The sequence below is a fragment of the Mastigoproctus giganteus genome, chromosome 8, assembly GCF_048544385.1.
Source record: "Mastigoproctus giganteus isolate SK-2022 chromosome 8, ASM4854438v1, whole genome shotgun sequence".
Lineage (NCBI taxonomy): Eukaryota > Metazoa > Arthropoda > Arachnida > Uropygi > Thelyphonidae > Mastigoproctus > Mastigoproctus giganteus.
In genome coordinates, this window is record NC_143582.1 from 162,035,320 (window position 1) to 162,051,367 (window position 16,048).

Here is a 16,048-nt window from a genome sequence, read left to right on the forward strand (position 1 = left end):
GTTATAGGCTTAAGTACTTTTTATTGCTCTATAACGTTTCCATGCTGTCGTTTTCTGCTCAAATAATCTGGAACTCCATTATTCATCTAACTTGGAATTCTTCTCATGGAGTATTTTTTTAATTGCATATTCAATGATATACCATAATTCAATTGTATTCGCTCACTGTGAGATATCTATCCAGTTAATAGAGGTCATATAGCAACTTAAGCCATCGCAATTTCCTTTCCCAAAATTATAACCCATTCCTTTGCCTTTAGCTACTGCTACCTCTCTCTCTTCATTGTCCACCATAGAACTCTGTGATCACTTCCTGCTACTGGTTCCTGTACTGTCAGCCCTATTATGTTATCTGGTTCATGGGTGATGATCAGGTTCTTTTCCCTAGTACTTTCCCTGACATGTTTAAATAAATAACAATCATCTAGTTGATTTATATTCTTAAATTGTCAATTATTGAACTTACAGTTCAAATTTTCGCCCCCATGTAAAGTTTCCTTCCCATCTGCTCCAATAAATTAGAGGTAAATTTAAATCACCCATAATAAGACATTCACGGTTAACTGCCAATCCATTTGCATGTAGATAGGACTGCCATTAGTCCTCATTTTTCATGTATCATGGACTGTCTGGGAGGAATATCTAAAATTTTGAAAATATCTGGAATTTTGGCTTGTAAAACTTGAAAATCTCCTGATCCTTATCATTGGTAAAATTTGTAAGGCCACCAATCAGCTTTGCGGAAGTAATTCCAAGAACTCCAATCTCAGCTGTAAACAATGTAGATTGAGGAGTTTATCATGTCATGTGTTTGGAGTTTTTGAAAGGGAAGAGTAACGAGGAGGCGGAATGCATCATTTGCAGTCCAGAAAGCTACATCTCGGTTGCTAAAAAGGGTTCAGGTGATTTGAGCATCCACATGAATTCAGACAAACATTAAGAACATTAGATTCGAAAAATGTTGCAGCAAGGTAATGGACTTTTTATTAAACGCCCCTATGAGGATCCAAGAGTTTCTGTTGCTGAAGGAACCCTTGCCTTTCATACAGTGGTGCATCAGCTATAAATCGATGTCTTGTACAGCAGAATAATTAAAGTTGATATGCTCTGATTCAGATATTGCTAGGAGGTTATCTTGTTCAAAAACAAAGACTGATGCCATAATTAATTCTGTCTTAGCAGTCCATTCAGTTGAAGTTGTTAAGTCCTTGCAAAATGTACATTTTTGGAGTTTCCACTGATGCCACTAATCATGGATTTCTGAAACTTTTCCCTATTCTTGTGCTTTATTTTGACTGGAAAAATGGTGGCTCAAAGGTTAAGCTAATAGAATTAAATAGCAAGTCAGATGAGACAGCAGCTATTATTTTTGGTTATGTTTATGAGACCTTGTGTAAAAGTGGCCTGGATAAGAAATGTATTGCATTTGGTGGAGATAATTGTAACACCATGTTTGGAGGAGTGTGGCTAATAGGAGTGGGCTGCCCTGCCCACATTCTGCATAACTGTAATCAGCATGAAGCAGATGCAATTGATGCAGATATTGACTCCATTGTTCTTAAGATTTTGAATTATTTTGGTTTCTATACTGTACGTGTTGAAAACCTAAACAAATTCTGCGAATTTACAGAGGTTACCTATAAAAAAACTTCTGTATCATAACAGAACACGCTGGCCTTCTCTATTACCTGCAATTGAAGGGATCATAAGTATTTATCCAGCCCTAAGGTTTTTTGTCTCAAGAAATCCCCCCAAGATTTTAAACTTTTCTTTGAAGATGAGTTTAGTGAAACTTATCTTGTTCATTGCCAAACTGTCAGTCTTCAGTTCACATGTAATGAGCATTGAAAGGAATGACAATTCTTTGATAGAAGTTATTAAAGATCTTGATTTCTTAATTTCCTTCAAAGTGAAGGAAATGTTGGAAAAGAGGCAAGAAGAAGGATATACAGAGAAATGTGGAGTTTTCAGAAGAAATATCCAGAACTTATATTCATCATGCACTGATTATTTGGACATGAGGTTGAAACCACTGGAAGAATGGGATAGTGTGGTTTCAACAGTTAGGTACCTTCATACAAATGGTGTGTGTGTGTGTGTGTGTGTGTGTGATGATGATGTGAAGTGCTTTGATCAGTTTTGTTTTGTTTTTAAAAAAAATTCGTAGCGGAAATTAAGGATACTGATGTTTCTGTTGCTTGTAATGTAAGATGGGCTAATTATTTTAGCCACTGTAAGAATGAAGAGTTTTTCGCAGAGCTGTTAATAATTGCTCAATTTTTCTTTTCCATATCACCACATAATGCAATTATTGAAAGACAGTTTTCAATGATGGAGATGCAGTGGTCTAAGGATAGAAATTCATTTACTGTGGATTGAATTAAGGGACTAATGCTTACAAAATTCAATTTCAGTGACATGCTGTGTAAAGATTTCCATTCATATTTATCCAAAAACACAGATTTACAGAAAAAAATTGCATCAGTGGAAAAATATAAAAATGTAGAGTACAGCAAATAAATTATGCTGAGAAAAAAAAATATTTTTTTCATTCATACCATAATTAAATTTTTTGTGTATAATTTTTTACGAATTAAGCAATCCACATAAGAACGGCAAGTGTGAATTCTGTTAATTTAAGGGATTTGAGCTATTCAATTAAAATATTTAACATGTTATTACTTTGCCAGTGACTCTGTTATTACCGTGTTATCACAATAAACTGTTATTAAAGGCTTAGGCATTTTTGAAAAAACTGTAATAAGCTGTGTTTTGGTAAAATAGAGAAAGGTGTCCTCAAAAGTCCGGACTTTTCTGCCCAAATGTCCTCATTTTTAAGGTTAGAGAGGTGGCAGCCCTACATGTAGAGGCTCTCATAATGTTCACAATCACCTGGTCTGTAGATTACTTCCATTTCTCATTATACCTTTGCTTTCAACTATCTCACACCATACAGATTCTATACTAGCATACAAAACGTCTGAATCAGTAAAAGCTTTTGTTGCACTCAGGCTGCTTTTGATAAGAAACATGATCCTATTATTCCCCTTCTATCTGCCCTATCCTGACTAAATACATTGTGCATACCATATTAAAACATACCTATTTCTGGGTGGTACCACATTTCTGTAAGCCTGATTATGTCGGTGTTACTTGTCCTAAACAGAAGTTCGAATTCACTCATTTTATTGACAATATTTCTGAATAAGCAATTAAGACTTGGTGTTCTTGTATGGTTAACTACCGACACATCCTTTGAAGTTATGTAAGCTTGCTTCCCTGGCATCAGCTATCTGCTCATTTGAAACGTTTCTTCCCTCAGAACAGATATCTTTTAAGGGCACAAAAGGTGATTTTCTAGGATATTCTTGTACACATTGGCTCTAATGACATTAAGATTGGGAGATCTGCTGAATTACTTTACAAGAACAAGTGAATGTTGAAGAAAAGTCGGAAGTTAGGGTTGAATTTGAGAATGTCTGCAATTCTGCCCAGGCACAATAGTAAGGAATATATAACGAGTGCCTTGTCAATCAATTCAGTCTTGGAGAGATTGTGCAAAGCTTAAGAGGTAGAATTTTTCAGTGTGGTCTGTGCTCGTTAATAGGAAATTTCTATAGTATAGAATTAAATAGAAAGGTGCAAGAATATTTGCTTATTGCTATCCGGGCGGCATTACGTGGGTCAAAAAACTTCTAGCTTGAGGGGATACACTAGTATATTAACAATAGCCTCAGGCAGAGGTGAAAGTGATTCTTGCATCGTTTCTATTAGAACGTGCAGCAGCTTGGAAAGCAAAGTGCTGGGGATATCAAGGCTTGCTTTGAGTTGTCATGGAACATGTAAATAAATGGGATGTGTTGGGGGTAAGAGTGAGAACAGGTGCTTTCATGTACACCAATGCAAGGAGCATAGTAAATAAATTTGATGAATTTGAAGTGCTGGCAAATGGAGACATTGTGGAGATAGACATCGTGTTACTCAAATAAAAGGAATATGGAGAGTACAATGTGCACAAAAAGGAGAGGCAGGATAGGAGGGGGGGAAGGCCATGCTCTTAATTAAGAAGTGCACAAAATCTAAGGGAGCTTATCCAGTTGACATTCATTGCCAATGCAATATTGAATCAGTTTGGTGTGAAGTCAGCAATGAGAAAACAAAAATGAGAATAGGAGTGTGTTATAAGCCTAATGACTGGTGAGTATAACAAACAGCTGTACAGTAAAATAGAGTGGGCCAGTCAATAAGAATGTCTTATATTCTTATTGACATCCCAAAATACTGATGCCATCACCTTGCTAGCAGAAGGAATTGACTTAGCTTTCTTTAGAGGGGGAGAAGAGCTGTGTTTCCACTGTTCTGAATGTTATTTGTCTCAGTTGAAAGTGATGGACCACATCTCATTCATGGTTACAAATCTTGCAAAAAAATTTGTTAGGTCTGCTTGAAAATGATGCAAGTGTTTACTTGGCTTTACAGCTATTGTATGTTTTTTATCTGAACAACTTTGGGACCCATTGTGCTAACACCTTCCTATTCCATGGTTAAGAAGTGCATAGCAGAACCTCTGTTGCTATGTGCTACACTCACTCAGACGAGATGCTGGCAATGTATTGAACTGTCACTTGATCATTCATCATCAGTTCCTCCACAGTGTGGGTCATCTTCCAGTCTCTCCCTCTCTATTTAAATTCTGCTGCCCACTTCTTAACCATGGAACAGGAAGGGGCATCTGCCTCCAGTGTTATAACCATATTCTCATGAATTCCTTTTGGCATTTAGTCTCTTTTTTCCTAAATATTGAATGACTGCATGTCAAGTGATTTTGTCCATCTTTTCTCATTCACAGAACTTTGTTGACTTCAGGACCTGTAATTAAAAAAGGATGTTACTGAAACTGCATGGAACTTGGTTGGTTACCATTTGAAGTGTTATACATTAAGTACAGAAATTTTTAACACTGTACCACTACCCTTTCATACTCAGAATATGAACTTTTCTTCAATCCCCCTTGTATTATTTCAAAATAGTACATTTTTGTTCCTGTAGTTCTGATGTGGCTAGGGGAAAAAATATATCATAGTTCTATTTATTGTATCCCCATTGAATACCATTTCTCAATGTGGGTTAATGCTTTTTCTCCTTATAAAAGGTAGACATAATAAAAGCTCTCCCTTTTATCACACTGTACATCAGCTTTCACATGACTGCATAACTGTTACCTCACCAATAAGTTGCTTAATATCCGATTGATGAGGTGGCAATAACCATAAGGATGTTATAATACAAATAAATAGCTTATATACTTCTCTTATGATAAGAGCTATTTATTTTTGTAATGGAATAACATGACAATCTGAAACTTCAAATACCCTAACACATTTCCTTTTTTTTAAAAATTAAAATGCTTTTATCGAGAACCCATTAATATTCAAAATGGATGTAAACTTCACAATTTAATTAAGTATTATTAGGTTTGCAGTACATACAAGCTGTAAACAGTTCATTTTCTCAGACATTATAAAATTACTACTAAAGAAAATCTTGAACACGAACTGCTTTTCTTACAGCATTACTATATCCCTCTTTAAAACGAAACCAAATTGCTCCAAAAATTTGGCTTTGGGAATGTTTCTCTGGAAAAGAAAAAAGATTTTTTTTAAAGATTATTAGTTAATTCAGTACTCCAGTACTTGTGTTGACCAGTACTTATTGACTTGATAAGCACAAATAAAAAAGATAATTTCTAAATAACTAGTCCAATGGTTACTTTATTTAGAACTTATGAAAATACTGGATAATGGAGAATGTTACAATCTCTACTAATACCACTGTTACTCCTCCTCCTCCCCAAAATCTTCATATATTTCTTCAAGAAATTAATTCAGCTTCAAGCACACATTTAATCCTTTAAAAGTTTCTGGTGTGTTTTTTTCCTTTCCCATCTGTTTTTCAAGTGAGTTTCCAACTAAGTTGAAAAGCAGATGGGAAAGGGATTAAAAAAAATAATAATAAATAAATAAATAAACATATTTGGTCAGTGAACCTGCATTAGATAAGTGTCTGGGGGGAGGGGGAAAAAGAAAAGATAAAATAAAACTAAAATGCATAATGCATCAGACTCCAGAAACAAAAGTTAATGGCAGGACATGGGTTTCTGCTAATGGTAAGTTGCACCGCCAGCTTAAAAAATCCAGTTCCTGGTCAGGTGGTATTACCACTTGTGTGCATTGATGTGAATTTGTCTTTTGGTAGGAACAAATTCTAACATGAGTTCAACTGCACACATCATACACATTTTGCCATCAAGCAACACAAGTGACTGCTGGATACAGAAAATCTGTTGAGGAAGGCAGGTAATAGAAAGTATCTAGCATATATATGGAGCATGTACAGAAACCATTTGCTTATGATTACAAAGAAATATGCTCACCTTGCAAGTTGAGATACAAGTATCCCAAGAGCAGATTAAGGTTTATCAACCCCCCCCAATCAGGGCAAATAATATTATTATATTTGCCTTTATTGCAGGTGTTTCTACACTCTTCATTGGTTTTAGGAAACAAGTTTCCATATCGAATTTGTCATGAAGAAATGCCATCAGCAAATGTTTAGCATGTGGAATCTTTTTTGGTAGCCTACAGAAAGATGGAGTCAGAATTTATTGGGATGGGAACTGCTCTACTGTCAAAATGCTGATCCTTACAATCATAAAAAGATTAAACATGACTGCTGCATTCAACAATGAGTGAAGCATTAATTTGCTGTTACAAAATTAGTCCAGCCAAAAGGGGCCCCAGAAAATCCTGAAATCGTGGGGATCATTGCCTGCTTTGGCCTAATAATTAATACAATCCTGCCAGGTTCACAGTACATAATACTGTCTGTAAGAATACACCAGCTGAAAGTATAAAAGTTGTAAATGGTACATGTCACATTGTGTGTGTCGCTTATGCTTTTCCACAAGCATTCCATGTTTGTGGGAAAGTCAGCAGACAAAATGTTCAAATCTCACACAGAGTAAGTCCTCGTGTGATTGGAAATTCAGCAATACACACATGAATAGCAACAACCATCTTGCTATCCACTATGCAATGAATGGTTTTTCCTCACACAAAACTGTGCTAAAGACATCCTACAGTAGATGACATAATTTGCCATTAGAAGAAAGTTGCACTGTTTATTGTTTCATTCATTCCTGAATTCCTGACTGCTAAAAATGTTTTTATCTTCTCTACTTTTTTTCTGTTTCTTTTCTCTTCTAATATGCTTGTCAAGTGAACTGGCTTTCTGCTTACCTTCAGGCTGGGAGTACAAAGATGCTGAAGACATGATTTACCTATATATATCAAAATAAATTTTAGCAGAAAACCTTAAATATTCCAAAAATTGTGAAACAGGGTGGTATTACTGCTCAATCATATGCTAATAGAAAAAAAAAAATATAATAAAAATAAATAAATTATCTGTTTAATAGTTCTGGTGAAAGGGTGAAATTTTAGATAATAGTGAAAAAGTTGTGTTGGGGACATGGGTAATATAAACACATTTTTAGCTAATTAAAAGGGTCAAAGTAACATTTGCACTCATCCCAATAGTTCTCTTTGTTACACCTGATATTGGCAAGGTGTTTTGTGGGTATAGTGACATTTCAAATCAGTGGGAAGCAGATGCTAGGGAAACAATCTTAACTTCAAGGGTTGTGTCAGGGTAGTTAACAATACAAAGAACACTACGTCTTAACCTGGCGCCTCCGTAGCCAGGTGGGCAGGAGCAGCAGCGTGTAGCACATGCTTCTTGATTATACCGGGGTTCGAGCCTGTGACCACCAAATACGGAGGATGCAGAAAGGTCAGGGAATGACCACCGCATATCTCTGGAGCAATATGGCCTTAGTTGCTAATGCTCCTAAAAACCAAATAACAACAACAAGTCTGTGGGTATAGTGACATTTCAAATCAGTGGGAAGCAGATGCTAGGGAAACAATCTTAACTTCAAGGGTTGTGTCAGGGTAGTTAACAATACAAAGAACACTACGTCTTAACCTGGCGCCTCCGTAGCCAGGTGGGCAGGAGCAGCAGCGTGTAGCACATGCTTCTTGATTATACCGGGGTTCGAGCCTGTGACCACCAAATACGGAGGATGCAGAAAGGTCAGGGAATGACCACCGCATATCTCCGGAGCAATATGGCCTTAGTTGCTAATGCTCCTAAAAACCAAATAACAACAACAAGTCTTAACCGGGACTCCTCTTGAGACTCTTGATATTAACACTAATGTCAGGAGTCTCATCAATAAATTGAGTGAATTTGATCTTTGGTTATGACAACTAATGCTGACAAAAGAGGACTAATGGAAACATGGTGCCATCCTGAAACAGGGGATGATGAGTTTCATTATGGTACATTTGTACAATGTATTTAGGAAGGATGGGGAATATAAGAGTGGTAGTGGTCATGCTTCTTATCAAAAGCAGCCTGAATGTGACTTTCAGACTCAGAAGTTAAGCATATCAGTATAGAAACTGTGTGATGTCCATTAGTTGGAAACAGACAGATATAGTACTTGACTGAAGCAAGTAGCAGGAGAAAACTCACTATAAGGAACAGAATTTTTAAATCAACTGGATGACTGTTATTTGCATCATCACATTAGGGAAAGTACTAGGGAAAAAAATATTCTAGACCTGATCATCACCAAGAACCAGATGATATTATTGAGGTGAAAGTACAATAACTTTTAGCAGGAACTGATCATGGAGTTTTAAGTTACATGCTGAGGAGAGAGAGAGAGAGAGAGAGAGAGAGGGGGGGGGGGGGAGTGAGAGAGAGGTAGCAGTTTTTAAAAGGCAAAGAAAAGGGGTTTTAATTGCAGGAAAGGAGACTATGAGAGCTTGAGGTGCTACATGGCCTCCATCAACTGGGGAAATAGAACAGAGAGCGTGAATGCATTAGAATTATGGTATACCTTTAAAGGTGTAGTCATAGAAGCCTTGAAAGCATATATAGTAGAATCTGGAAAAGAAATTCCCGCATAAGAAGTTTTCCCCTGTACTACATTTGGTTTCTTAAGTCCCAATTTCAGCTCTATGTTGTAATGTATTATTTTCCTGCATAATAAGTTTCTGACAAAGAATACACAGTTTATTATTATATTAATGATGTTTCCTACTTAATACGTTTTTTTAAATATAGAAATTAATTATTTTTAACATAAAAAAAAAAAAAAACAGTATAAACATTTGGTAATCGAACAAGTTAGTGCCAAGCATTGATTGGTTGATTGAATTGGATATTTTACTGGGGCATCAGCTTCTATGGCTATAATGTGCCAAACTTATGATTTATGGCTTATTCAATGATATCTTTTTTTATGATTTTTATATCAAATTGTAGTAGTTTATGCGTTTCAGAAACTGGAAGACTTCGGATATATTAGATTTATCTGACATACTGTTTGTAATGAAAATGTGTCCGTTCTTTTTAAGGATTTAAAGGTAATCTGACGTTCTCGTGTAAAGTTAGGGCAGTTGAGTAGAATATGTTGGATAGTTTGCACTGTGTGACAGTCAGAGCACTGAGGCAGAGATTCGGCTCGGAGCAGATAGGAGTGGGTAACATTGGTGTGTCCTATTCTTCATCTGCTAAGTATAACTTCTTCTTGCCTGTTGGTTCTTGTACTGGTTTTCCATTGTTTTAACGACGGTTTTATCTGTAATAATTTGTTACCAGCCTGTTTCTGCCATTTTTGTTGCCACTGTTTTTCGCCACTATTTCGAATTATAATTTTATAGTCCAGGGTATGGTATTTTTATGGTATTGTTGATTGGGCTTTCTGCTTGTTTTGCTTCTTGGTCTGCCTGTTCATTGCCATCTATTCCAGACATGTCTGGAATAGATGGCAATGAACCCAGAAGAAACTTATGTTTTTCTTTCTTTTGCTAGTTTTGATAGCGTGTTATGTATTTTACATATGGTCGGATGGGTATTTATGGTGTTATCCTTTAAGGCTTGCAGAGCATTGAACAAATCTGTAAATATTATACTGCTGGCGATGTTGGTTAGCCATATATGGTTCATGGCTAGTTGTATAGACTCCAGTTCTGCTGTATAAATGCTGCACTCAGTTGGAAGTAGTTTGGAAATGATGGTATTCGGGAATTTGGCTGCTATTCCCACTTTGGTTTTTGTTTTGGAACCATCTGTGTATATCAGGGTAGAATTACAATGTTGGTCTCTGTAGGCTGCGTGTAATTGTTGGAAATTTTATGTAGATAGGGAATCCTTGTTCCATTTATGCATATGGAGATCGCATATTGTTTGAATGGTGTCCCAAGGTGGATATGGAATTTTAGGAGAAATTGCTATCTGATTGAGATCTAAATTACGTTGCTGGATTAGGTCTCTTAAATATATGCCTGCTGGTTTGTTAGCATTTGGATGTGCTCTATATAAGTTTTCCAAACTTGGTTCGTGTAGAATTGTCCATGTCGGGTGGTCAGGTATTGATTTTATCTTTGCAGCGTAGTATAACAGCAAGTTTTGTCTCCGGAGTTGTAGTGGTGGTTCATGAGCCTCTGCATATAGGCTGTGGACTGGTGAGGTGCGATATGCTCCTAAAGCTGTTTGTAAAGCGCTGTGGTGCACTGGATCAAGCCACCTCAGGGCACTCGGTTTAGCTGAGTTATACACGGGGGGCTTCATAGTCTAGTCGAGATCTTATGAGGGCTCTGTACAATCGCAATGGAGTAACTCTATCTGCACCCCAGGTCGTTGCGGACAATACTCTCTCAAAATGTTTAGTTTCTTGAGGCAGTTTGTTCTTAGTTGTTTTATATGTTCCAAAAAAGTTAGTTTTTTATCAAGAATAAGTCCAAAAAATTTTATGGTTGGCTTGATTGGGATTAACTGTCCATTAAGTTTTAATTCTGGATCTAAATGAAGGTTTCTTTTCCTACAGAAGTGCATGCCTATAGTTTTTTTGTGTGGAGATCGTGAAACCATTTTCCTGAGCCCAGTTGCTGACCTTGTTTATTGCACCTTGTAACTGGCATTCTATTGTTCTCATGTTTTGGGATTGGAAAGAGATACTGAAATCATCTATGTAAAGAGCTGTATTTATGGAGGATGGTATATGTCAGGTTATAGAGTTTATTTTTATTGCAAACAAGGTGGCACTGAGGACTGATCCTTGTGGTACTCCTTCTCCTTGTAGGAAGACCTTTGAGTTTGTATTCATACTTGGAAAGTTCGATGCTGTAAAAATTTCTGGATGAAAACAGGGAGATGTCCTCTTAGCTTTAAGTTATATATGTCCTGGAGAATGCCATAGCGCCAGGCTGTATCGTATGCCTTTTCGATATCGAAGCATATCATGACTAAATGTTGTTTTCTAATGAAAGCATTTCATATGTTGTTTTCTATTTTAATCAAGAGGTTCAAGGTTGATCTATGTTTCCTGAAGCCACACTGCACTGGGCACATTACAGTTTTCTAGGTACCACATGAGTCTTGAATTTATAATCTTTTCCATTAACTTTCCTAGGCAGCTGGTGAGTGCTACTGGACGGTAGCTGTTTAGATTAGTAGGATCTTTGCCAGGTTTTGGGAAAGCGAGGACAATTGCATGATGCCACATGTTAGGAAACTCTTGTTCCATATAAATTCTGTTGTATAAAAGAAGTACAGATTGTAAAGATTCTTCACTGAGTTTCTTTATCATTATATAATTGATGCCATCTTGACCTTCTGCACTTTTTGTTTGTGACAGTACCTTATGGGGTTCCGTTATGGTTAGTGGATGGTTATATCGTTCTACATATTTTGTGGAGAATTTTAAGTTGTATTTTTCTTGATGATGTTTATATTTCTGGAATTCCGGTGAATAGGATGTGGTGGCAGATATTTTGGCGAATGTATCACCTAAAACAATTTCTATTTCTTTTGGATCAGTGATGTCTTGTCCTTGCCAATTGATAATTGGATGTACTAAATTTTGGTATCTATCGTTCATTTTTCTTATTTTATCCCAAACTGTTTTAGTATTTGCAGTTCTATTTATGGTTGAGGTGAAATGCATCCAGGAGGCTTTCTTGCATGCCTGTCTGACATATCTTGCTCTTGCTCTCATTTTTTTAAAAATGTATTAGATTGTCTGTGGTAGGACTTTTGCGAAAAATATTCCATGCTCTGTTTCTATCTCGTTTTGCTTGGGTACATTCCTCATTCCACCAAGGCTTTGGGAATAGAGGAAGTTTGGTAGACTTTTTTGGTATTGATTGTTCTGCTGCTTGGCTAATTTGATTCGTTACATATTGTACTGCTTGGTCAATGGTTAGTTGTCGGACTCTCTGTTGTTCGATTACTGCTAAATTTTTGAATTTTTCCCAGTCTGCTTTGTGAAATTTCCATTTGGGTTTTCGTCTGGATTGACATAAGGTGCCTTTTGTTAAAGTGACAATAATGGTGTAGTGGTCACTGAGTAATGGTTCTTCATGAACTGTCCATTCTAAAACAGGATATAATGCTGGGGAGCATAAAGTAAGGTCTATTGCTGAGCTGGTTCCTGTTGGAAGGTGGAAATATGTGTGTTTTCCACTATTCAGGAGGATTAGATTTTTGGCATCTATTACTTTTTCTATTTGATGTCCTCTTTTATTAAAATCATTATTTCCCCATAAAGGGTGGTCCATTTAGATCTCCCATTATACAGTAGGGGGTAGTTGATCTATTGGTTCTTCTAAGTCTTTGTAATTTATTTCTTGGTTCGGGGGTAAATATATTGATACTATTGTTATTAAACTACTTGTTGCTATATGTACTGCTACTGCCTCAAGAATGGTTTGTAGGTGGACTGCTTGGACTGGTATGTGAGAATTGACAAGAATTGCTACCCCTCCGTGGGCTATAGAATTATTTATTCGGTCTCGTCTATGTATAGTATAATTCTTGATTAAGATTGTATCGTCAAGTTTTAGATACGTTTCTTGTAAGCAGAAACATATTGGGTGATATTGAGAAATTAAATCACGAACATCGTCAACGTTCTTATGGAAACCTTGAATAAAGGTACTACTCATTGTTTTGTTTTAGATGAGTTTTGTGGTTGTTTTCTCATTACTGTTTTAAATTTTTCTGTCCGTGGTTTGTATTTTTTAGGGAAATACAGCTTTCCAGTGTCCATATCTTCCTCGGCAAATATTTCTAGAACGGGCTCTTCTTGTTGTGTTTTTCCTGCTGTGTCCATTTGTTCAGCAGCATGGTGCATTATTATGGAGGTATCTTCTTTGGTTTTTCCCTGCAGCGGTGAAATTACTGTTGGTGGAACTGAGATAGGGATGTTTGCCGCCTGTTCTCGTTTCTGCTGTTTTGGGGCATGAGCCATTTGCGTGCCCAATCCGACAATGATTCATTTGGTGCGATTGTGACTTCGGTTTGTGATCCTGTTGTTTGTTGGTTCTGGGTTATTTGTACTACTTGAGCTATCTGTGTGTAGGTAGGTTTCCTTGTGTTGGCTGGTTGTATCGTCTTTCTGGCTTCCTGGTATGTAACTTTGTGTTCTGCTTTGTATTTTTGGATTTTCCTTCCCTGTTTCTATCTTTCGCATTCTCGAGACAATGTGGCTTCCACTACAGTTTGGGCATTTAGGGTGCTCGGTTGTGCATTCTTGATTGGTGTGTTCTCGGGAACCACATTTGGCAAATATTGCTGTTCCTCTGCATGTTGTTTATGAATGTCCGTATTTTTGACATTTAAAGCATCGAATAGGATTTGGTATGTAGGATCGGATTTGACAAAGCAAGTATCCTGCTTACACATGCTGTGGTGAACTTGGAGTGTTGAAAGTTAAAATGATATTTCTGGTCTGGATGATTATTCCTTCTTTTTTGACCATTATTCTTTTAACATGAATGTTTGTTTGTTGTTTGTTTTTTGGTTTTAGGAGCATTAGCATTAACATGAATGACTCCTTGAGTTTTCATTTCTTGTAATATTTCTTCTTCTGTTATAGTGAAGAGATCCTATTCAGAGATTACTCCTTTCGAGGTGTTTAAAGTATTATTGGGTGTAACTGATACTGGGATTCTGTCAAAAGTGGACGTTTTCATTAGTTGCTCTGACTGTTGTATATTGGCTGTCTCAATTAGTAGGTCGCCTGATTTTAATCTTTTTACTGCTTTTAGAGTTCCAGCTATGCTTTCCAGACATTTTTGTATCAGGAAAGGGGATAATTTTCCAGTGCACTGTTCGCCCATAGAATGAATGATGAGATACTTTGAAGCGAGTATCTCATATATATCGGTTTTTTGCTTTTTGGCCATGTTTGTACAAATTTCTTCACGTTCTTGAGTTGATTGGGCCATGTTAGAAGATTTTGTGACCTTGTTGTCAGAATCCATGCTGTTTGCTCTTTTTTGCCCTGGGAGTGAGAGCTTTTCCTTCCATGTTTCCAGCCCCGCCACGTGGAGGCAGGAGTGGTGCCACCTAGTGATCAAGTGGGGAAAAAATGGAGGGTTAGTAAGTGATTAATATAAAGAAAGGTGACTTTCCTTTCTCTATTAGTAAGTTAGTTTAAGGAGATTGCAAAAAATCACACAAAAAATAAGCTCTTAATAATAATTGGCATGCTAGAAAATTCAGTGAAAGGTCGCTCGAATCACTACGCTTGGCAGTCGGGACCAGCCAAGCATAATTTTAGTTCATAGTAAACCACTAAATTAGGTGAAATGGCATCGTTTTCGATATTCATGTATCTCATATTGTGGATGCCTTCACAACGAGTTGCCCTGATATTGCACTACCTCCAATGAGCAATGCATTGCCAGTGGAAAAGACTAATGTTACTTATTCTTGGCAGCAGTGGGGTGATCGTATCCGCCGAGAATCCATTGGCGAAGTAGTAGTAGTAGTAGTAGTAGTAATAGCAGCAGAGGAGGCATGTGATGCAAGAAAGCAAGCTTATGTATCATCAGCCGAAAAAAAAAAAAAACCACCATTTCATACATCCTTTCCCTCAAAAGGTTTGTCCAGTTCCTCTTGAATTTATTTAAGCTATCAACTTCCACAACAACAGATGGAAGTTTGTTTCATGTTCCAGCAATCAAGTACCCACTGGCTAAAGGCAAATTTCCCCACATCTATTCTATAATTATCTTTCCTCAGTTTGAATTTATGCTCCCTCAGGTTCATAATCTGAACAAGAGGAAGAAGAATCCCATCAGAATTGAGCCTGCTCAATTCTGATGGGATTATACACCTCAATCAAATCACCTTGCAGGTGCCTAGTCTCCAGACGCTGCAATTTGCAGAACTTAAGCCTTTCTTGGTAAGAGGACCCCTTTTTTTCCTCCACCAATCTTGTTGCCCTTCTCCTTACTCGCTCAAGCAACTCTACATCCTAAAATGAGGCCCCCAGACCTATACGCAGTACTCAAGGCATGGCCTTATACAAAAGGATAATTGCCTCTGTGTCTCTGCTAGCAAAATTCCTGTATTACCTATTCCAGAATCCATTGTTGAAGCGTTGCTTATTCGAGGTAGTTCAATAACAGGGCAACTTGTAAAGGCATTCACAATATAAGATATAACAGAAACGATGCCATTTCACCTACTTTGGTGGTTTGCTACGAACTAAAATGATACTACACATTAACTTGTTCGATTAGTGAATTTTCCATAGTTTGAGACTTTCAGCGCTAAAATCTTTTTAGTATAAACATTATGATATTATGGAAGTGATATATTGCAATTATTTTCATCGATATCCATAATCGGTATGTAAACCATGTTAAGCGTTAAGTTCTAATGGTTGTGAACAGTTCTGAATTACTTAGTAGATTTTTGCTCTATCTTATTGTAATTGTGACCTTTTAAGGTATGTTGAAACTCCAAAGGAGCTCATTCTTCCAACTAGGTAATCAGTTTAATGAACAGAATGTTAAGCAATTAGAAATCCTCAGTTTAAAAATGTTTCCCATATGCAGAGTAAAATATTTATAATTCTGAAATAGTACTTAAAATGATCTTTAACTTATGTATGTGTATCTTT

The 16,048-nt window shown here is 36.8% G+C and overlaps 1 protein-coding gene across 1 annotated transcript in view; it reads right to left on the reverse strand.

The window, feature by feature from the left end:
• Positions 1 to 5,532: 5,532 nt before the first annotated feature.
• The window catches only part of cutlet (chromosome transmission fidelity protein 18 homolog), a 404,162-nt gene continuing 393,646 nt past the window's right edge, over positions 5,533 to 16,048 (reverse strand). Inside the window, exon 21 of the mRNA XM_090380385.1 lies at positions 5,533 to 5,636. Within this exon, the coding sequence (XP_090236511.1) occupies positions 5,533 to 5,636 (104 nt within the window). The remainder of the gene's footprint in view (positions 5,637 to 16,048) is intronic.